The 22,875-nt window shown below is 36.6% G+C and overlaps 1 protein-coding gene across 34 annotated transcripts in view; it reads left to right on the plus strand.

Moving 5' to 3' along the window:
• The window catches only part of PTPRD (protein tyrosine phosphatase receptor type D), a 525,037-nt gene extending 503,490 nt beyond the window's left edge, over nucleotides 1-21,547 (plus strand). For all 34 annotated transcript variants that reach the window (XM_059411633.1, XM_059411644.1, XM_059411635.1 and 31 more), the window contains 7 exons: nucleotides 6,860-7,145; nucleotides 7,571-7,749; nucleotides 8,578-8,704; nucleotides 9,921-10,046; nucleotides 12,948-13,102; nucleotides 16,068-16,203; nucleotides 17,901-21,547. In XM_059411633.1, coding sequence (XP_059267616.1) covers nucleotides 6,860-7,145; nucleotides 7,571-7,749; nucleotides 8,578-8,704; nucleotides 9,921-10,046; nucleotides 12,948-13,102; nucleotides 16,068-16,203; nucleotides 17,901-17,969 — 1,078 coding nt within the window. In that variant the 3' untranslated portion in view covers nucleotides 17,970-21,547. The remainder of the gene's footprint in view (nucleotides 1-6,859; nucleotides 7,146-7,570; nucleotides 7,750-8,577; nucleotides 8,705-9,920; nucleotides 10,047-12,947; nucleotides 13,103-16,067; nucleotides 16,204-17,900) is intronic.
• The last annotated feature ends 1,328 nt before the right edge of the window (nucleotides 21,548-22,875 follow it).

Here is a 22,875-nt window from a genome sequence, read left to right on the forward strand (position 1 = left end):
AAAGAGATGCCAGAGGATGTGATACAAAACTACTTCTGGGTCAGTTTTTTGTAGAAAGCGCTAAATACTCTGGAGTTTCCCAGTATAGTTGAATGTTAAGTTAAATGTTAATTTTTAACTAATAAATGAAGGAAGAGTTTTACAAGCACAGCCATATCAAAATCACATCACAGTTATAGCAAGACAGTCATCTGACTAATCTTGCAAACATCGGTCATAAAACTCAATCCATTCTCTCATAGATGTCCTTTCTTATGTTTTTGCAGTTGGTAAATGCTATTTTTGTTGCAGCCGAACTATAATATCCAATCTAATTATGAGCTGATATATGTACAAAACCAAGATTCCTGGTTCATATTTTACTGACTTTGCATCTAACTAAATTGATCTGTAAAATCTCCTAATTCTATTGTCTTTTTTTTTTTTTTTGCCAGATCATTGAAGTATCAGTAAAGGGTCCACATTAACACTCCACCAGATTAATCAGAAAACCAACTTTTAAGCAATCCCCAGAATGATTTTAGTACAAAACAGCCCCCTTATGCCTCTTAATGTTTTCCTTTTGCACATTACTACCGTATCGCATCACGGGACATTAAGCATATTTCAACTCATGGGACTAACTCAATCATGTTTTTAGAAATTGAAAACAAATGTTGTAACTGGATGAATGATAATAATATTGAAGTAATAACAATTTCCTAGTAGGCGTACTTGCTCAATGGATTGCATAGTCTTTCAGCTTATAAATACTGGAATGTCTATCACTGACTGAAACAGTTTTTGTTGTTGTTCTTCTTGCTATTGTTTTTAAGGCAAAATTTTGTCAATAATTTGGTTTGCTTTGGTGGCATCATTGTCTTCACTGGAAGGTAGCTCAGAAAGTTGGATTTACTTAAGAGGATGCAGGAACCAACCTGATGCTAGAGTTGATTTAACAGTGCTGTCCTCTTCCCTTTGTGCAGGAATGTTCTGTAACATAATAAATGTTCTGAATTGTACTGGTCTCATCATGAAGCACGGGGTTATGCACTTTTTTTTTTTTTTAAGATTATTTAGAAAAATCTGTCTCTATGCTTGGCAACGACTCTGACAGAAAACAGATAAAAATAAGGGTGGTTTATCAGTTTTGCTGTTCTTCCCATGTTTCAGGTTGAAGGCTGTTGAAATGATGAAAAACAAACAGCACTAAATAGGGTTCCGTCATTATTGCTGCTATGAGGAGCTGAGTTTTTCAGGATCAAAGAAAAATGCATTTGCTTTTAGAACTACAATCCTTCATTTTGAGAGGTGCACTGCACTCAGTACTGATGGGTGAAAAATAGAGCAAATTGGAGAAGGAAGTAAAATATGTGCTGTTGCGGAAACGTGGAAATTCAAACAAAAGTAGGCTGGCGTACTTCTAAAAGCTCTGAATTTTCTGCGTTCAGTTTCTTAAGGAAAAAGTGGTGCCTGAGGTTTGTTGTTTCTGAGCAACTGGAGCAGAGCATAAACACAGGTTGCTTCCATCTCATCAAACTTTAAGAACTCCCTTTATTTCTGTAAACATGTATCAAGGTAGTATTTCCACACCAGGGGACTTTGAGGAATGTTCCTGTGTATGTCATTGATCCAAAAGAAACAACTTCAGATTTTTAAACTCATATTTTTAAAAATTTGCAACTCAAGTTGAAGACTTCCTATTTCCCTGGCATGGAAATTGCCATGAAAAATTGTCAAACACAGTAGAGACAAGGAAGCTGTTGCTCTCAATCTCCTCAAGGAGATTATTAATTGACATAAAGATAATAATGAGAAAACAAATATGAGGTAAGGCAATTGCTGATAGAGAAGTATACACTTCCACGGAGATCCAAGGAGGAGTAAACCAGGGGATAGTCTTGATCAAGGACATGGCATGTGAGAGGAGTCTGGAGGAAGGTAGATATCAACACGTAGACCTGATACAGAGGAGGAAAGGCCCGGAGCTAAGAAAGCTTTAAATATGTTTTAATTAGCCTGGAGCTGGGGAAATCCATGACTCTTATAATGAAAGTATTTTCCGAGTTTTAACGGTTTTAACTAGGTAAAAGCAAATAAATATTCTCAGGTAGACAAAGCATCAGGAATAATACTATCCATGCATATTTTACATAAAACATTATTCAAAGACATATTCCAGCAAACAAATAGATGTATCAGGAAAAAAAAAAAAAAAACCCTCAAGAGTTGGTGATGCTATTATCCCGCAAATATTTACTGAGTGCCTACCAGTGCCTACTGAGACATCAGTGAGGTGGTAAGCGAAATGAACGGAAGATTCTATCATCATGGAGATTTCAGTTTAGCAGGAGAATTAGGTACTAAATACCATATGAGTAAATATATAATTATAAATTTCAACAACTGTTATGAGGTACATGTCTATCATGCTGGCAAAGCACTTATAAAGAATTTCAATTGATTAAATTGATACCTGCTATGGACTGAATTGTGTCCCCTCAAGATTCATATATTGAAGGCCTTACCCTCCCTCCCCTAGTGTAACTGTATTTGGAGATAGAGCACTCTCTCTCTCTGCCCATGCACAGGGAAACACCATGTCAAGACACAACTAAAAGGTTGCTATCTTAAGCCAAAAGGAGAGGTCTCACCAGAAACTAACCCTGATGGCAACTTAATCTTAGACTTCTGGCCTCCTAAACGTACAGAAAATACATTTCTGTTGTTTAAGGCATCCAGTCCTAGAGGACACACACAATATCTAAAGGACAAAGAATGGTTTATTGATTGAAGAAGGAAAAGATTTCTAGGAGAGAATATCCCAAGAAAAGGCCCTGGCATGGAAAATAGCTTATCCTATTTGAGTAACTAAATGAAAGCCAGGGTGGCCGAAAGGCAGCGTGGGGATAAAGGGCAGATTCCACACATTTATTTTCCATTTTAAGTGTTTATAAGGGGCACCTGGGTGGCTCAGTAGGTTAAAACCTCTACCTTCAGCTTAGGTCATGATCCCAGGGTCCTGGGATCGAGCCTCTCATCAGGCTCTCTGCTCAGCAGGGAGTCTGCTTCCCCCTCTCTCTCCCTGCCTCTCTGCCTACTTTTGATCTCTCTGTCAAATAAACAAATAAAATCTTTTTTTAAAAAGTGTTGTTTTAAACATTTTTATTGGGGCGCCTGGGTGGCTCAGTGGGTTAAAGCCTCTGCCTTCAGCTCAAGTCATGATCCCAGGGTCCTGGGATCGAGCCCCGCATGGGGCTCTCTGCTCAGCAGGAGGCCTGCTTCCTCCTCTCTCTCTCTGCCTGCTTCTCTGCCTACTTGTGATCTCTGTCTGTCAAATAAATAAATAAAATCTTTAAACATTTTTATTAAAGGTATAACTGTATTAACAGTAATTCTCTAAAATAACTGTTTTACTTATATATAGTTCTCTGATGTCTCTTCTTACAAAGATACCAGTCTAACTGGGTTAGGGCCTCACCATTATGACCTTATTTAACCTTATTACCTCCCTGAGGACCCTATCACCAAATATAGTCACGTTGAGGGATACGGCTTCGACATATGGATTTTGAGAGGACACAATTCAGTCTATAACAGGTATCAGTTTAAATGACATTTCCTCAAAAGTATTCAGCCAGCATGATGTATATTTACCTCATAGCAGTGGTTGGGGATTTAAAATTACCTACTTATTCATATGATTACTTACTGTCTAATTCTCCTGCTGAACTGTAATCTCCAAGGATTCTGTCGGTTTTGCTCACCACTTCCCCGAAGTCTTAGCACGTGGTAGGCACTCAATAAATATTTGTGGGATAAATATTTGAGTCTTACAAGAGTATGTGGATGGAAAAACAAAGTAAGGAGCACTTTCCTGCCTGTCCCTGGCTGGTGGGCATGGATGAATCAGGACAGCCAGTGTGTGCTGGTAATGTGTAACAACCAGCTCTGTGAGAGGAAAACAAGTTTTTGCTAGTTTCCTTGGTGTAAGTCCTCCCACCATATCTGATTTCAAGATACAAATGTGACATCACTGAATGCAAAACTTGGGAGAGATGTTCAGTAGTACACCATTATATAATAGTTTCAGTTCAAGAGCATAAATGAAAAGTAATTAAGAAGCACTGTGTATTAGTATACCTTTATTTTAAATATATTTAATTAAGCAAAATTTCTGAGAATTTAACAATTGGCTTTTCCAGCTCCAGCACACCATTGATGTATAGTTGAATAAAATTTGTAGAGGCTGAAAGCACAGGAATTTATAATTTATTATCATGTAGGGCAGGAGGGAAAAACAATCCAAATGGATTCTTAAATTTTAGACCTGAAGAGTAAAGAAAGAGAGAAAGGGAAGAGCAGATCTGAGCAGAGAAGATGCTGATTAATCTTGGAATCTATTTATTTTTAGAGAAACTTGAGGGCAACTTGAAATATAGGTCTCCACTTATGCTCAGTGAAAGGTCTATTGCTTTAGGAATCTTTTTTTTTTTTTTTTTAAGATTATTGTTAAATCATGAGGGGGAATGAGAGAAAGGAGGGCAGAACTTTGGGGACATTATCTACATTTTGAAAGCTGGCTGAGGTGTGTGAATTAGAACAAAGGATACAAATGGAAAAATCCAAAGCATGAGGATAATCAGTACAGACATTAGACAGAAAAAAACATGGCTCACCAAGGCACAATCTGAAGGGATGCCAGTAGGTTTCTGAAGATGGCTTTTAGAGCTTGGTCTTGGTTTCCAACTTGCTAGAAATTCTACCCTGTCATGGAGTCAATAGAACCATTCCATGTGAATCATAGTCCCTTTTGGCTCAACTCATGGGCTGCGTGTTCCGCATGGTTTTGTACTGAAGGTCCCTATTTTCCTACTTTCGACCACAAGGGAAGTATCAAAAACCAAGGGAAATAAAAAGCTTTTCAAGGAACTTGCACTCGGGATTATTGAACTCTGCTAAAAGGGTGTTCTAGAGGGGTGTGCCACAAGAAAGGTATTTTTCTTTTTTCTTTTCTTTTCTTTTCATTTCTTTTTTCTGATCCAACTGGCAGGAAATAATAGGAAGCAAAGATAGTGCCATGGAATGTGGTGCTAAAGTTTAGCACCACACAGCCTCCCTTTGAGTCCCTTTTTGGCCATTTACCATTAGCTAGAGGACTGGAGGGCAGCTTCCAAATGTTATAAATCATAGAAGGGAAAAGGGAACCGACAGTGACAGACCTTTGCTGAATGCCTCCTGGGAACGAAGCACTATGGTGGGAAGGAGCTTTACTGCCATCTCGTTTACCATGACAATATATGGGAAAGCAGAAAGTTCTTCCAGTGTAACGTATTATTTATTGGAAATAGGAGGATAGAGTGGAGAACAGCTTGAGGGGTAGATTAAAGCAAGATTTTGAAAGCCTAATCTCAAACGATCCTGCAGTGATTTTATCATAATTTTCTCAGCATCGACACTACGTAGGCCTTTTGTCAGCTTCAGAGGTATAATTTTAAAATGCAGTTTGTACCTACAAAGTAACTGTTTCTTCCTTTATGTTTGGAAAACACTCTGTACGGTTAATTCAGCCTTAAGCCGTAAGACTTAAAGACTATAGCGATTTAAGAGAAATGGGAAAACAAGGAAGAAGTTAAAAGTGATTTTTCTCGGATCCCCCAGCTGTTGATATCTGGAAAAAGTACCTTTTTACTTCAAGCTAAGAGACACCTCTAACATTTAAAACTCCTAAGAACATTTCCTCCTAAAGAAGAGGTAGCGCATAAGTTAAAAGGGTCAGCTCCTTCCTTATCTTACATATAAGATTGGGCAGTTAATAGTATTTCAAATTTGGGGGATTAAAAAAATGGGTTTTGCTTAAGGCATACCCTATCTTCTTTCTTTTCTCTCCACAGTTTTTAATTTAGACTCAGACATATATTTTATTTTCTTCTCTCATTACCACCATGAAGAGGTTGCTACTGTTTGAAACTAGTCATTCCTATTAATTTTCTAAGATTCTGTGATATCTTTCTCTCTGAATATGAATCTATGTATCATCCAGACATTTGAGAGTGGTCCTTAATGCGTATTTTGGGGAAATATCCCGCCATTATCTAGAACTGACTTAGTATTTAGGGCTCAGTTATAAGGCTTATGGAATGGTTTCCACTATAAAGAACTGCATGAAGCTGTATCCAGTTAGAAACAATGCACAATTAGGATGAAAACAACTAAGAGACACAATATGGAATTTCAAAATACATTCGACTCTGGAGGAGAAGAGAGTAAAAACAAAAGGCACACCTACTCTCTAGTGATTATATTTTTAGTAGGAATTTATTTTCATTGTAAATACCCTTTACTTTTTAGAGTGTAACATTTTAATATTTTAATTATCTATTTCCCACTAAGTTGATTTTAAAACTTCCTTGCTGGGCTTTAGAATATGAACTGTTTCAGATTGAGTGATTTTCTAATTTTTATTTCACAAATTGAAGTGAAACAGATGGAGAAGTTTTACAAAAAGATAAAGCCTAATTAGATCTTAACCAATTTTTAAAATATCTTCTAATATAAACAACTTAAGTATTTGTGTTTTTTAACAGTTTCAAAATAATGTTTACTTTGTATTATATGATCAAGGACCACCATATTTTTGGATTCAATTTTTTACATTTTGAAACCAAATTAATTTTACTTGGTATTTGATTCCCTGTCTTCTGGTTATAGTGACTTGATAATACTTTTTACTTTAGAGTGCTCCAAAATAATCCCAACAGAGAGTTGAAAAGAATTAATGGGTTTAAAGCCCACTTAGTGAGAATTGAAATAATTTTTTATGTTTTGGTGTTCTGATAGATTTATTTGGACTTCTCTTTTCTCTTTGTTTTTCTTGTAGTGCGGGAGTTGGCCGGACTGGTTGTTTCATCGTAATAGATGCTATGTTAGAAAGAATAAAGCATGAAAAAACTGTAGATATTTATGGCCATGTAACTTTAATGAGAGCCCAGAGGAATTACATGGTTCAAACAGAAGACCAATACATCTTTATCCATGATGCACTGTTAGAAGCAGTGACTTGTGGAAATACCGAAGTGCCAGCTAGAAACTTGTATGCCTACATTCAGAAGCTGACACAAATAGAAGCAGGAGAGAATGTCACAGGAATGGAGCTTGAATTTAAGGTATGATATTGGATGTGATGTGGTAATTCAGGAGCAAGTCATTCTGGGATTGTCTTTGAGTTGTGGCTTCACTTTCTTAACCTTTCAAATTCTGAAGTTACAAGATTCACTTGACCTTCTCAAGTGTCTGACTATAAAACACTTTCTTCCTCTTTCCCTTTTCTGTTCTTTGCTTCCTAACAATACCTCAAGCTCTTTTGTACCCTAATTTAAATTGAGAGATCCTACTCTCAGAATGTATTTAAAAATTTGGTAAACTAAATGGAATCATTAGGTAGAAGTGAAAAAGCAGTGCAATTTGAAGAGTCCTTTGCTTTAAAGTAAACATAAGCTTTATATCTAAAGAGGAAATCTTGAATATGTTGCATCTGACCATAGGCTGAAATTATCTTTGTCAGATTTTTTTCTTTTCTTTTATTCAACAGCGTCTAGCCAGCTCTAAAGCTCACACCTCAAGATTCATCAGTGCCAATCTTCCATGTAATAAATTCAAAAATCGCCTTGTTAATATTATGCCATATGAATCTACGAGAGTATGCCTGCAGCCTATCAGAGGGGTAGAAGGATCTGATTACATCAATGCCAGTTTTATTGATGGATACAGGTATATACTCTTGCTCCCCTGACAGTCCAAAGCCTTGATATTTACATGTGCCCTAGTTTCGCAGCCAGAATGAATTTCATCTCAATTCAAAGCATCTTTTTTCTGCATAGGTCAGCATTCAGACCCTTGGTATTTGTTTTTTATTATTTTTGTTAAGAATAAGAAGAAGTCATGGAATCTTTAATCTGGCCTTTTGCACTCTTCCTTCAAAAATCAATGGGTTATAGGGGCACCTGTGTGGCTCAGTGGGGTAAAGCCTCTGCCTTTGGCTCAGGTCATGATCTCAGGGTCCTGGGATCGAGTCCCACATCAGGCTCTCTGCTCAGTGGTGAGCCTGCTTGCCCCTCTTTTTCTCTACCTGTCTCTCTGCCCACTTGTGATCTCTGCCTGTCAAATAAATAAATAAAATCTTAAAAAAAAAAATTAAAAAAAATCACTGGGTTGTGGAAGGGCTTAATGAAGAAGCTGTTTTACACCATATTTCATAATTTTAATAGATTGTATAAAGTCATATCTATAAAATTAAACCACACCACTGTTTCTTAAGTGACTTGTATGATATATGAAACTGAGCTATTAGGATTGCACTAAAATTTAAATAATAATGATAAAGACATACATCATAATATTAACAAAGCAATTCCTTTTGCAGAGCCCCCAAAATGTAAATATTCTCATTTGTTTACACAATGTTAATGGACATTTACTGTAATTGCCCTGATAATATGTTTTTAGTTTTCATTACTGGGTGATGTTTATGTACCAAATGTGAACCATTGCATGTTCTCTGATTACTTTAACATGCTACTTTTATTTTCTGTAATATAGACAACAGAAAGCCTACATCGCTACCCAGGGCCCTTTGGCAGAGACCACCGAAGATTTCTGGCGAATGCTCTGGGAACATAATTCCACAATTGTTGTGATGCTCACCAAGCTGCGTGAGATGGGCAGAGTAAGTGTCTTCTCATAAGACATTTACTCCATGAAGAAATGATGATTTAATCTTAATAACCTAGGGGCCAGCATCACTTCTTAGAAATGTAGAGTTCTCCAGACATCTTATGGACCATTCATTACTCTTTTGTTGATTTTTAACTTGCAAAGCCACATCAAGTTCATTAATTTGTTCATTTTGAAGAAAGAGCTGGTATTTTGTTTCCAGTGCGACATGATCATAGGAGCAAAGAAACAGATGTCCCTGTTTGATATCAGTCCCAACTCTCAGCATAGTCTTTTTTCCTTCCATCCTGGACAAGCTGGAGTTTCATGAGCAAATGTGCCATCATTTCTCTGTGTGAAGAAACTTGACTTTCTTTCACTTGTGAAGCAAATTCTTACCTGCCCACCCTCCACACCATATTGAATAGTATGTTAGAAAGCTACATAGTTTTTCCAAGAATATAATCTGGTCATCTCAGATCTATTTTTTGAAAGTGATTATTCTGAAAAATACATAAAATAGTATTAGAGATACCTAAGGACTTACCACTTATATTCAATAGATGTAAGCATTTTATTCTATTTGTTTAAGATATTTTCTTTCTCTCTTCCTTGCATAAATGTGGAAATGGGTCTAAAACTCCTCATTTAAAGTGAATAAAGAGCAACAAATGCCAAACTAGGAAAGTAACCTGACTATTCTGAATATTCATAGTTGATTCTCTGCTTTAGCCAGATCATTAATACTTCTTGGGCTCCAGTTTCCTCAGCTGACAAGGGAAACAAGACCAGATCAATATAGAGGTTTCCTTATACATTCACACCTGATGGTCCTATTCATTCCATAACACAGTAACACAAGTCTGTTCTCGTGGTGCAATGCATGATTGATAGGGCCAGCATTACATCCAAGGACCAATGTTAGTATTTGGAGAAATTGTAGGTATGAAGACACGTGCCCTATCAAAGCATTTAATTCAATTGATGTGTATTAATAAGCTACTGTATGTAAGTACTGTGCTTGATGCCATGAGCAAATATTAAACCATATGATTTTTCTATTCTCAAGGAACTTTTGGTTTCAAAGAGAAAATTGTGTCACATGTAACTGGAATGGCCTTGAATTTTGAACTTTCATTGAGAGAAAGAAATTAAATATATAGATTGATAGATGATAGATAAAAATTTATTGGTACTTTATATAGTTTGACATTAATCTCTCCTTTTAGGAGAAATGTCACCAATACTGGCCAGCAGAACGATCTGCAAGATACCAGTACTTTGTTGTAGATCCCATGGCTGAGTACAACATGCCACAGTATATCCTAAGAGAATTCAAGGTCACAGATGCCAGGGTAAGCTGACCAATCTTAAGTTATTAACCTTTAGCTGAAAAGCTTTGGGAGAAATATTTGCCAAGTGATCATATTGTCAAAATGAAAATAAATAACTGATCTTGGAAGACTGTTTTGTTTTTTAATGTAAGAGTAACTTTTCCTCTGTCTGGTAAGTGTTCTCACAAACCCAGGGTTGGCTTCCATTCAAACATAACATCTGGCAGCCCAGCTTTGGGGATATACTTGGTAAGTGTATGTCCTGGGAAGCATTTACTGATTGGTTTGCTATGCTTACATTCACTTTCTCAGCTCATTCTCTTTGTAGCTTTTTGACTTCTTCATTACTTGAGGCTGTAAATATGTTGTTGTTTTGCAAAGCCCTTTAGGTCATGTGGGCTTGGAGGTTAATTTGGTATGATTTTAAAACTGCAGAGCAAATGGCATTCTTTAGAAGACTCTGACAAGCTTTGCACATTCTAATTTGATTCCTGGCATGGTTTATCCCTCAGTGTGCTAATGTGTCTGTCCGTGAGAGCTGTGCACCCATGACCCTTGTTAGCTAATTTTCATTCTGCATTTCTTATCTAGATTGCTGAGTCCAAGGTTCAGCCCTGATGTAAGATGTTCTATGCATAAACTTTAATATCCCTGCCTTTGGCCACTTTCAAACCATGATTACAAACACATCTTAGGAGAGAGTGGGGTCAGTCAAAGCCCTGCTTTGTTTTTGGAAATGTCACAGTAGGTGGGTTGAATAAAACTCCAGGACAGAGCTATTTACTTGATCCATTGTTTTTTTTTTCTGGAAAGGAGCTTTTACAACCAATACGCATGTTTAGAGATTGTCTGCTAATCCCCAAAGCCATGCCCTGGCTGTTGCCCTAAAGTGAAAGAGAAAATGGTAAGCAGGCTGGTTGGCCCAGGTGATAGAACTGTTAATCTCAGGAAGTCTGAGATCTTAACTACTCTGAAGGTGACCGTACTCAAGGCAGAAGTTAAGTCTGTCAAAGTGTCCTTTCAGAATTTGAAGATAGATATATGAGTGAAAAATATTCAGTACATTCCAAGCAAACTCACCAACCATTTCTGATGATAAAGATTAGGGAGGGTCCAGGCCCTGCAAATAGCAGACACACCTTCTTTACCACTCCTCACTTGCCCAAATTAAATCTGATTCCAAAAATGAAAAGAAATATTGAAGTAAGAACCTGTTCACATTCTTTCTATTTTAAAAAGGCCCTTTGTGATTTTTATAATTTTCCTAGCTGCCATCGCATTTGCTGTTTGTGTTCCTAGTGTGTTTCTAATCTGAACTTTTCAGTTCCAAGTTGGCACTTGGAACGCAGTTTTGTTAAACAGGTAACCTTTAAATGGAATCAGCCGGTCTTTCCTCTAAATAGGAAGGGTTTGTGCACATGACCTCTTCTTGCTGCTAAAAGTAACTGTGGTCGGAAATGAAATCTCTGGGATATTTGGAGGAGGACAAATCTGTTTACCCAGCCTTTGGTTTCCTCCTTGCGCTTTCCAAACCTTTTCCAGAAACAGAGGGAAGTAAATCATGTTTCCATGGTAACCATCCATAAGTTAATAATGGGGTCAAGCAGTTATTTTCATATTTCTGAGTGTTCTCACAAACTTAATGTGATCTTCCTGCTTTATCAAATGATGCCGTCAGGAATATGCCCTGTTCCTGTGGAAACCACAAGGCGAGTTGATATGTGCCCACCTCGAGCTAAGCCATCCCTACCTCTCAATATGACTGAATGGGAAAGATTGGGTCTTTGTCTACTGGGGAACATGCACACCCAAGTCCAAAAGGCCTTTAAAGGGGAGAGAGGTGTTACAAAAATGGAAAGGAGAAACAAATGGAGGTCTTAACTGGAGCAGGGCCTCTTCAAACAAGATTGGTCTCTCCAAGCTTGGAATTTGAATTCTTTTCCTCTCGGTGGATTCAGAGAAGAAAGTTGATGGGCATAATTGTTATTCTTATTTCTGGAAACAGAGGGTCCCTTCTGCTTTGGTTGTGCTTCTGAAAACACTGTTCTAGAAGGAATCAGAAGCACATGAGTAGCTCCTCCTCAAACCATTTATACTTCATGAGTCCGAGCACTTTTGCCTAATCACATTAGAGGAGACCCTTCTTCTATCCAGCTTGTTTTCTTTCCACTGTTCAGTCTACCTGTTAAAGCTCCCCATGAGTGCCTTAATTCCTGTGGTCAGCCAGAAGAGTCCTCTTTTTCAGAATAAAGTGCTTATTTGCTAATAACCTCTTTCCTTTCCTTGAGGGATGCCTCACTTCTTACTCAACAGCATATTTGCATAGCACATTCTGTGTGCACTGCCACAGCTAGAAATTATATGCCTCTGAGACATGTGGGGCATCCAGGTTAACAGCTACCCAGTTTGTGTCAGATCCTTTCAGTGTCACTATTTGTCACTTGACAGTGCTAGAAATAAGCAAGCATAGTAGATGTGAAGTTATTGTGACAATAAGGAAAATCTCTGGTCTGGATGATGTGCCTGGGTGCTCTTTTCAATATTAAGTTAATTGATTTCTAAAATTTTTGAAATAGAGTATAGTGGTCCACTTTGGTTTTGAAAGCAAATTTGGGGTCTCAGAAATATTTACTATTATGGGAACTGGATGACTCTTCAAGAACCCAGGTTTTTACTTGGGCATTGCCAGAATGAATTTGCAATTTAAATATATGTGACTATAAACAGTGTTAATAATAGATAAGATGCACGTGTCACTAAGTTTCTAGTTAAACATGATTCTAACTTTTTCTTACCACCCCCCACTTTTTCTTCTTTCTGGAAAAAAAAAAAATAAATCACTCTTGCTGCTGTGGTGTGTACACTGGCTGAATCCTCCTGGCATCCTTCTTTGTGGCTGGGTATGTGGCTTTCTCTCTGAAGGACGGTCAGTCCCGAACAGTGAGGCAGTTCCAGTTCACTGACTGGCCAGAACAAGGAGTGCCAAAGTCTGGAGAAGGATTTATTGACTTCATTGGCCAAGTTCATAAAACAAAAGAGCAGTTTGGCCAAGATGGGCCCATTTCAGTCCATTGCAGGTGAGTGAAGAATCAAGAATGATGAGTTCCATTTGTGATTAATGTGCTAATAACTTTGATAATGTGCATTATTGTCTGTTCATTGTCAGTATTTGCTAATTGGAGTGAATCTGCACAATTGATATTTTATTCTCAGAAATACATTGTAAAATCTTAAGCAAGGACTCATTTCTCTCTCTTTCCATAAAATGAAAATAACCAGGGGTAAAATTTTTATCCCCAAATTTTACTTCTTGCAAAAGAACACCAAACTGCCTAGTTTACCTGAACAGGAATTGTTGGTACATCTGCTGGTAAAAATTTGTTCAGCTAATCATGTCTTACTTGTTTTATTTCCATGGCATTACACTCATAACTGTCTTTCTGTATCTATTTCCTGTGTTTGTCTTTTTACGAAAATGTAAATAGTTATCCAGCCTTAATGACAATACTAATTCTTGCCAGTCAGTAAATGATTAGAATGGTACCTCGGTCAAAATTGCAATTTGCCTGAAAATTGTTGCTATATCAGAAAATGAAGCACCTTCAAGTTAATTATTTTCAATAGTTTCCACAGCATTTTATAATTCAAGTCATTGAAGTTAATAGAAATAGCAAGTAAACGGTTCAGAAAGGACACTCACCATAAATTTAGTGCTTCCGGAAGTTGTTAGGCAGAAACTTTCCAGCAAAAGGAATTCACCTAATTTTTTTTTACACTAATATATTTTCAGATTCTAGCAATTTGAAGTCTGTTTCTACTCTTTTTGTGGTCTAAATCTTGAGAGAGTTCAACAGTTTACTTGCTTCAAGAAAAGAAAAAGAAGGAAAGAAGGGAGGGAGGAAAAAGAAAAAGAGAGAGAGAAAGACAGATTACACACTATGATTCTTAGTGAAAGGGGAAACAAGCTCTCAAAATGGAAGAAACATTTAACTCGGGCTTTAAGATAGCTGAATTCTAGCCTCACTTCTGTCATCATGTAGCTCTATGACAGAATCGTAGAATCTCTCTAAGATCTTTGTGAGGGCATGATGTTCCCCAGGGATGATATATTCTAATGAGCAGCTGACTTTCTTTATTCACATTTGCTTTGTGTTGAGTTTGGTTACTCTAGACAACCAAAGATCATGTAGGGAACAACATATGGGCTCAAATATTCAAAGTAGATGGTATAGACTGGACTGAAATTACTTGGATATTCTCCTTCACTTTCCACATAATTTGCCCAAATGCTAATTCACAATTTTCTAGCATAAACTATAAAAAAGAATATATTTAATATATATGTTTAACTTTAGACATTACCATAAATGTATACATACGTGTTACTCTCATTGCTTTTGCTGTCACAGAATGATTTAAATATTCCTTTAGTATATGAGTTTAACTATACCCTATTAAATAGATTCTGAAATGCCTAGGCCATTCAGAAGGGGGGGGGGCAAAGGATCATAAATCACAGCCTTTTAGGAGTAAGAGAGACTTTCAAAGTTGAAAGGGACCTTCAAGGTCATCTACTCTATCTTAACAGGGAGCCTCACTGCTCCTGGACATCCTTAGCCACCGTATAAAGATTACCCCTGGATTTTAAAGTCTCACTTTACATTTTGGTTTGGACTCTTTAGAAAACCCAGTTTGAGGGGCTCCTGAGTGGCTCAGATGGTTAAGCGTTTGCCTTCAGCTCAGGTCATGATCCTAAGGTCCTGGGATGGAGCTAGGAATCGGGCTCCCTGCCTGCTCAGTGGGGAGCTGCCTTTTCCTCTTTTCCTCTTCCTTCCACTGCTTTCCCTGCTATGCTCTCTTACTCTCTCGGTCAAATAAATAAATAAAATCTTAAAAAAAAAAAAAAAAAAAAGCAAAGCAAAGAAAACCAGCTTGTAAAGGGACACACTATTTATATATGCCTGTCAACTACATCCCCAAATAAATGAATCCATCCATTTTCTACAGCCTGTACCCAAGCGTTACACATGCCATTTAATTAGGATCCAAAAATGTAGGGATTTTTCAGATTATTCACTCTTCTCCTCATTACCTAAACCTCCAGATGCTTCCCTACTTTTTAAGAGCACAAAAGCTATGAGTTAATTTTCTCCTCTTACTGCAGTGAACATTTTGGAATTATCTTAAAACAATAAAGAAAACAAACTCAAAACCTTGCTAACATGGTAGAAAGAATCCTGGTGTTTTAGCTGCTGAGCATCTAAAAGTAGTAGATAAACTCAGTGAAGCTCAACTTTTTTTTTTTTTTTTTTTTTTTTTTTTTAAGTTAGAGACCTCTTTGAGAATCTGTTAAAGTCCTCAATTTCAGGAGAGAGGACAAATGTATATACATTTACACAGCTTGTAAGTATAAGATATTCACAAAGTCTTCTAAAGACTGAATAAGGATCACAAATCAAAAACCGAGAACAGAATCTTTTCTCATATCAAAATAGACATCTCAATCTGAATAGTATATATGCCTTACTTATTTATATGTCTAGTGATGAAACATCCTGCATAGATTGTGACCACAAGAAGTAGATAATATACTAGAAAACTTGAAGAGACTGAGTTAATCTTCCCTTAACTGAATTATTCCATACTTTAAAAATATTAAGCAGACAAGGTCTACAATTGCAGGATCTGCATGAAGAGTACTAACTTATACTTTACTTACCTTTCCCTGTATCTACTGATTTTGCAATATTTATGTTTCCGGCATCTTTCCAAAATGGAGTATAATCCCAGTTGAAAAGTCATTCTACTATATTTGAGTTAATCTTCATTACTGCACATTCATGCTCACATTTTACCATGACACATTATTCCAATAATAGTAATTTCATGAACCCAGTACCACATTTTTCTGAACATTGATGTGAAAGAACCTGGTGTAATATGGGAGTGGGTGCTCATAGTCTACTTCCAAGTGATTAAGTGGTCAAGTGGTCAAGACTATGTGTGTCACATCCAGTAACACTGTCTTTGTTATTATGGCAGTGCGGGCGTTGGAAGAACTGGAGTCTTCATAACACTAAGCATTGTTTTGGAAAGAATGAGATATGAAGGAGTTGTAGATATCTTCCAGACTGTCAAAATGTTAAGAACACAACGACCAGCCATGGTACAGACAGAGGTGAGAAAAATCTCCATGAGCTTAAAACATCTCATGAACCAAATAATAGAGTTTATTAACCAGGACCTCTTAGGGCCCAAAGACTCTCAACATCAGAACAAAATAGGGGAAGTTCCTGTGGGAAAACCATCAAATTGTTCAATATTTTGAACCTCATTTTTTCCTCTCTATAAATGGGAGTGACAATTTCAAAGTCTTACAGTTGTTTTGTAAGTCATGTTAGATTATATAGTAGGTTGAACCGTGATAAATTATCACTATTTGACAACTTTAAGAAGCACATTGCCTGGTACATAACAGACCCTCAGTACATTTTACTTCTCCATTTTCCAATGGTTATTTTAAATATTTGGAGCCTGGATAACCCCTAGAGAAATTAATACCCCATTTTCTACTCCAATAACTGATAATGGAATTCTCATTTTTTTAGAATAATATGAATTTGTGATATAGCTAGTCTTCCCTATTAGACTGCTTATTTCTAAGGATAATATGAATGTTTCTGTTCCTCAAAAGCCACCGAATTCTACATTCTGTCTGTATTCCTAAATTCAGTGCGCATGATACCTTCCAAACTTGATTTCAAAATAGCAAAAGCATTTGGTTTATAATACTCAAAGCATGATGTCAGCCTGACAAACTTAATGGGTGTTGGGGGTGGCAGAGGGAAATTGGACATTTAAAAACTCTTAACACTTAGCCAAGCAGCTTACTGTGACAACATAGGAAAGCAAACTCCATTTATTTTGCATTACCATTTTTATTGTTAAAAAAAAAAAAAAAGCACATTTAAGCAAAATAGAAACTATCTACTTTCACCCCCATTGGCTACTGAAAATAAGTTTCTTTTATGGCAAAAATTCTATTTTTTTCTATCTCTCCAATAAGTTGGAATGCCCAACTTATTCCAGTAAGATAATGTTCTCCCCTGTCTGAAAAAGGACATATGTCAAGTTATTTTAATATGGGCCTTTCTAGAACAGATCACTACCAATCACAATGAATTAGGCCAAATGACATGGGTATTTTTTGATATAGACAGCCAGTCTTGGGATGCCATTTCTAGGGGACGAACAGCTTAAAAGTCCAGAGCCCTTTGTAAGTGGCTTTATGTACCTACGGTTCTTCACCCTTACTTGAATAGCAACAGCAGAAATGGTGGTGGGTGATTCTGATTGTAGGTCGGTCAGGTCTACTATCTGATAAGATCCTTTTTTATTCAAATTCTTTCGGCAATAGCCCAGAGGATAAATGAATCCAGGTTTTCCTTGGAATAGCCAGTGTCTGGATCAGCCTCTCTTTAATATGCAAACTGAGGATAAGTTTCTCACAAATATTCACATAGTTGTAAAAGACAACACTAATATGCTCCCATGCTCAGGAGTGGTAATTATTTGGTACTACTTGGAGAACAGCTCACACTTCTCTGGAAAATAATGTTCATTCCTGCTGTTACTACTTTGAAATGAGGAGATGGTTCTAGGAAAATTGATCGGTGAAGTTAACAAACACCCCACGTGGCTTATCATTTTTGGCTCAATAAAATGGATTGGTCATTGGATTGACTTAATTGATGAGAGTAGTGATTTTGCCCCATCCAGATGTAATGTTTGTTTTTGAATATTGATTTTCATCTTTCTACTAAAGTGGACTCATGGCTCCTTTTCCTCTTTCTTCCCATGCTTGGTCTCCTGCAGGACCAGTACCAGTTCTGCTACCGAGCCGCACTGGAATACCTGGGCAGCTTTGATCACTATGCAACGTAGAAAACCCTAACCCACTTTGGGATCTTACTGCAGGCCCTTCAGTATCCACGGAGTCTCTTCTGAGCCATACAGGACACTTGAGAAGTCCTTCTTAACTTCTAGCTAACTACCACTTAGTGGGACTATTACACACAAAACAAAATAAAAACAAACTCTTCTGGGTGGACCAAGAATTCACAGTTTAATAATCTAACCTGAAAAATAATAAAGAGAATCCTGACTGATGAGGCATCTGAAGGATTTTTACAGATACCTCAAGGATTCATAATAAAGGGAAGAAGAAATCACAGCAAAGAACTACCATCAGTGCAAGATGTTTGCTGGTGCGGCTTCTCGTGACAAAATGGACTCTGCTGCGACATCGCCCCTTCCCACCATACTGCTCATAATAACATTTTAGGGAGGGATCGGGGGGGAAATGTTTAAAAAGAAAGTCCTTGATTTAGTTTTTTAGTATTGTAAAGATACTGCTGACCTGTGCTTCATTTTTAACTGTGTAAACTTTTTTTTAACAAATGTATCATTCGATAAAGTGAATTTTAAAAAAGTTACATAACTCTTCATTTTTTATTTCAAAATTGTAGGTTTTTTTAAGCTGTAGAACTGTTATCTGTAATATCTTGCTGTAGAAATATCAAATAATTTGAAAATTTGCACATTTTTGTGCAATATTCTTAATCTACAGTATATGTCTTGTCAGATATTACTTTTACATTTCTGTTCAGTTTTGGTTGGTGAGAAAGTACCCATTCTCTTCAAATAGTCAAAGAGAACTTTGTTTTGTTTGTTTTGTTTTTGGAATCAACAGGGAGGCGCAAAGTATAAAGTTGCTGCTAACATATATACATATATATCCATATTTTACAGGGGTGTCTATGTATATATAGACAGTGTGTCCACACAAAAAGATAGATATAGCTATCATTCAGTTATTCCATGAATTCGTTTTGGGGTTTTTTAGTTGGTCTTTTTTGTTGTTGTTGTTTTTAGATAGAGAAGCTATTACAAACATCTTTTTCAATTTGTTTTTAATTTTATGACATATGGGTATTTCTTAATACCATAAAATTTTAATTTTAAGGGAAATGAGGAATGCACATCAGTGATTGTCAAGCCTCACCCCCTAATTTCCTATCCAGTATCCTCCCGCCCACCTACTCATATTCACAAATATCATTTTTTTAGCCAGGCTTCCAACAAAGTTCAATATTTCTAACACTCTAGTGCAATAAAAAAAAAATTATTAAATATCTAAGAGGTGTGCATGTGGGAAAGGTCAGTGCATATCCCTTTAGGAGGGAAGAATGTTGTAATATATCAGCTATCAAGTTGTTTAAAAAACAATGTATTCAATCGTATATTGTCTATAATATGTGCTATGAAATTTGCATTTATGATATGTAACAGGGGCAAAGCCAAACTCATGTTACTCTGTTCAGTCAGAAACATTTTGTGGCATACAGCACAACTGGGAAGTGCTGTACTTTGTTTTCTTTTGGTTTTAGTTATGCATTTAGAGTGCCTTATAATTGATGCCTATTTTAATAGCATTTCTTTTGCTTTTGGTTCATATTTTCATTAGTTGTTCATTTATGTTTCTCTTCCAATTAAAGCATTATATGTTTACCACATGTACAAAAACTCTTTGAATAATATGCATTCCTAGTTTTCAACTAAGTCGGGGATGTTAGTGATTGTACCAGCCCAAAGCACTTGGATAATCAGGGCCCTTCCTTTCATGGTTGCCAACATCAGGAAAAGCTACTTGTTTTATTTAGAATCCCTTCCAAATCTGTTCTGGAGTATTCAATAACTGCACAAAACTGACTTTAGTGACAAATATCATTGTCAACGTTGGGATGTATTTATTAATCTGTTAGGATTTTTTTAAAAGGGGAAATGAAAAAAATATCTATTTGCCAACATAATCCCAAATTTTCCAACATAATTGCTATAAGAAGCCATGGGAAATGGCATGAGTTTGCCATATCCTATATGATTTTAAAGAACCCTCAAGATATCCAAGGAACTCTTAAAGAGTTTTGGTATTGATATAATATTTTGGTTTAATTTTAGCTTCATTGGTGTTCAGCATACAAGGATTTTTGTTTTTCGCATTTTACCATCACTAGCAGAATGAAATCCAAGAGACCAAACACTTGCAAGCATCATATTTGAGCACTTTTGTAAAAAATAAAATATAAGAAAAAAAAAAAAAGAAAAAAGAATGCTAAAAAAAAAAAAAAAAGTATCTAGAAGGCTACCTCAGAATGAGATTCTCTAACCTACATCAGAACCAGAGAAGAATGTGCACTATGTGGCTCTGTTGTTTTCTTTTCATTTGTATCTTTTGGAGATTTATCCAAGTGCCAGGTTACTGAGTGCCAGGGGGTCAGACAGACTTGCAGACATGCCATGTTAGACATGTAGAATTGGATGGTGTATATTACACACCAGAATAACTGGCCAATGAGCAGTTTCTCTAAAAACTGCCCATCTGGCAAAGGGAAAGAGGAGAATAATCACAAGAAGAAAATTAATGGGATGCATACCGTACAAACAAGGCAGAGACTATTCGAGTATCTTATTGTTTAGGCGCTGTTCCGAGAACTAACTCCTTTACTGTCATTGATGTGCATTCCACTCTGTGGTTTTCTGTACAACCCTAGTTTGATTTTCCCAGGTAAACATCTTTATTTACCATTACCATAAACTTTCAAGTTTCCAATTATTTTCATCATCATAACCAGTACGGTGCTATTATTTACCTATGTACGTGTAGTTATGTATAATTTTGTAATTAGTTACAATGGTAAAAAAAAAATCAAAATATATAAAAAGTGATTTGTACAGAACTTTATTTTAGCTCTTTTTTAAAAATGATTTGCATGGTTAGACAACGGCAAGGACAGCCAGGGGAGGGAAGGGCCTCTAGGGAACTTTGCACTTTCTATACCTTTGTACTATGCACTGCCCTATTGATTCTACACCCAATAATGTTATTACTTGAACCCATCTGTAAGAAACTCCTTCAGAAATTCATTTGTGTGTATGTAAATAACACAACATAGACACAGGAAAGGAAAAAATTCTTCAGTAACAGAGATTTTTTTTCTTTCCTGTTCATTTTTAAGTTTGCTTTGTTTTAGCTCCTCCTTTTATTTTTAATTCCCTTTTCTTTTTCCTCTTTGGGTTTTGGTTTCCTTTGGGTTTATGGGTGCCCTGATACTCCAGCAGAGATCAGAAGGCTACAGATCCATCCTATCCATCTGCTATGTGGCTTTGCCATTCAAGCTTGGAGTGTCTTTACAAAGATAGTGACAGTTGTGTTCTTTGCTCTCGTTTTGGATGCATAGACTGAAAAATTTAAAAAATAACTTGTAAAATGGCTTGTTAAAAAAATACAATTACCTCTAATTAGTAGTACGCGTAAATGTTTTACAGAATGAAAGGCGTGCTTTTTATTTTCTTACTTCGTTACATTGGTGGCGAAAGAAGTCTGTATGAAAATCAGTTCTTTGCTGACACAAGTTCCATTTGTTACAAATGAATTCTAATAAAAATGTCAGTGTTATGCAGCCCTTTGCTTTTGTCTACTCAGGCATTTTGGTTTTGAATTGACTATATATGTTCACTTTTCTCTCTGGTTATCTGGTTAGTTCCTTTGTATTAATATTAATTCAACTTACCAAGAGGCTGTTACATATGGTTGCCTGCCTTGAGGTGTGCACTTTTCACTGATAAGCAAACTGAGGTTTAGAAAAATACTTTGCCCAATTCACACAGGAACAAAGGAGACCTTAGTATCACGCAAACTGAAGTTTGTGGGCAATCTTCATAGAAAATGATTACATATACTTTGTAAATATAAGCAGATTTCAGCATATACATATTATCATACTGAAACAACAGATATCTCTCATGCACATAAAAAGAGCTTCAAAATGTTAAATTGGAATTTAATACTTGGCTTGAATTGTTTATTTAGTCATTCAGTATTAAGGGTCAGAAGGGTTCTAGACATTGGAGATGCTGCTATTGATATATGAAATGCTGCTGGTCACACGGAGACTATAGTTTAGGGAGAGAAACTGGAATTAAATAAATAAATAAATTGCAGCCAAAAAGTGCTATGAAGGAAAGCAAAGGATTCATGAAGTTAGGACTCTGAATTGTGAGGGACAGTAAGTCTAACTCAATTTGGCTTATATTGAAAGGAAAGTGTTTCTTGGCTCAATACTAAAAGATTAGGAGTAGGCTTGTACTTGTGTAGGACTGCATTCATAATCATTAGGCACAGTGGCATTTGGGGCTCAGGTGATATCCTCCAGCCTGGTTTGACTTTCTTAGTGTCAGTTTTGTTTTTGTTGTTGTTGTTGTTTTAAGATTTTATTTATTTATTTGACAGACAGACAGAGATCATAAGTAGGCAGAGAGGCAGGAAGAGAGAGAGAAGGGGAAGCAGGCTCCCTGCTGAGCAGAGAGCCTGAAGTGGGACTTGATCCCAGGACCCTGAGATCATGACCTGAAGGCAGAGGCTTAACCCACTGGGCCACCCAGGTGCCCCTTAATGTCAGTTTTAAGCAAGCTTTGTGGTCTCTGGAAGCTTCACCACCAGGTAAGCAAGTAGAAGAGTTTACTTTCTCAAAAGCACAAATAGAAATTTTTTAATGGAATGGATGATTTTGACCTTCAGTGATATGACGTGCATTAAGTGATCATTTTGGGATTACAGTTATGGATAGGAGAAGAGAATGTGCTCATTGAGTTGTCAAATCAAGGAGGATTTAAGGTGGCTGCCACCTTGCCAAATACAAATGAACATGGTAGGAAAAACAACTGACTACAAGGCAACCTGTTGAATTAAGGTAAGGCAAAGCACAGGTATGTTTGGTATCATTAAAAC

This window comes from Mustela nigripes, chromosome 9 (genome assembly GCF_022355385.1).
Source record: "Mustela nigripes isolate SB6536 chromosome 9, MUSNIG.SB6536, whole genome shotgun sequence".
NCBI classification, from domain to species: Eukaryota; Metazoa; Chordata; class Mammalia; order Carnivora; family Mustelidae; genus Mustela; species Mustela nigripes.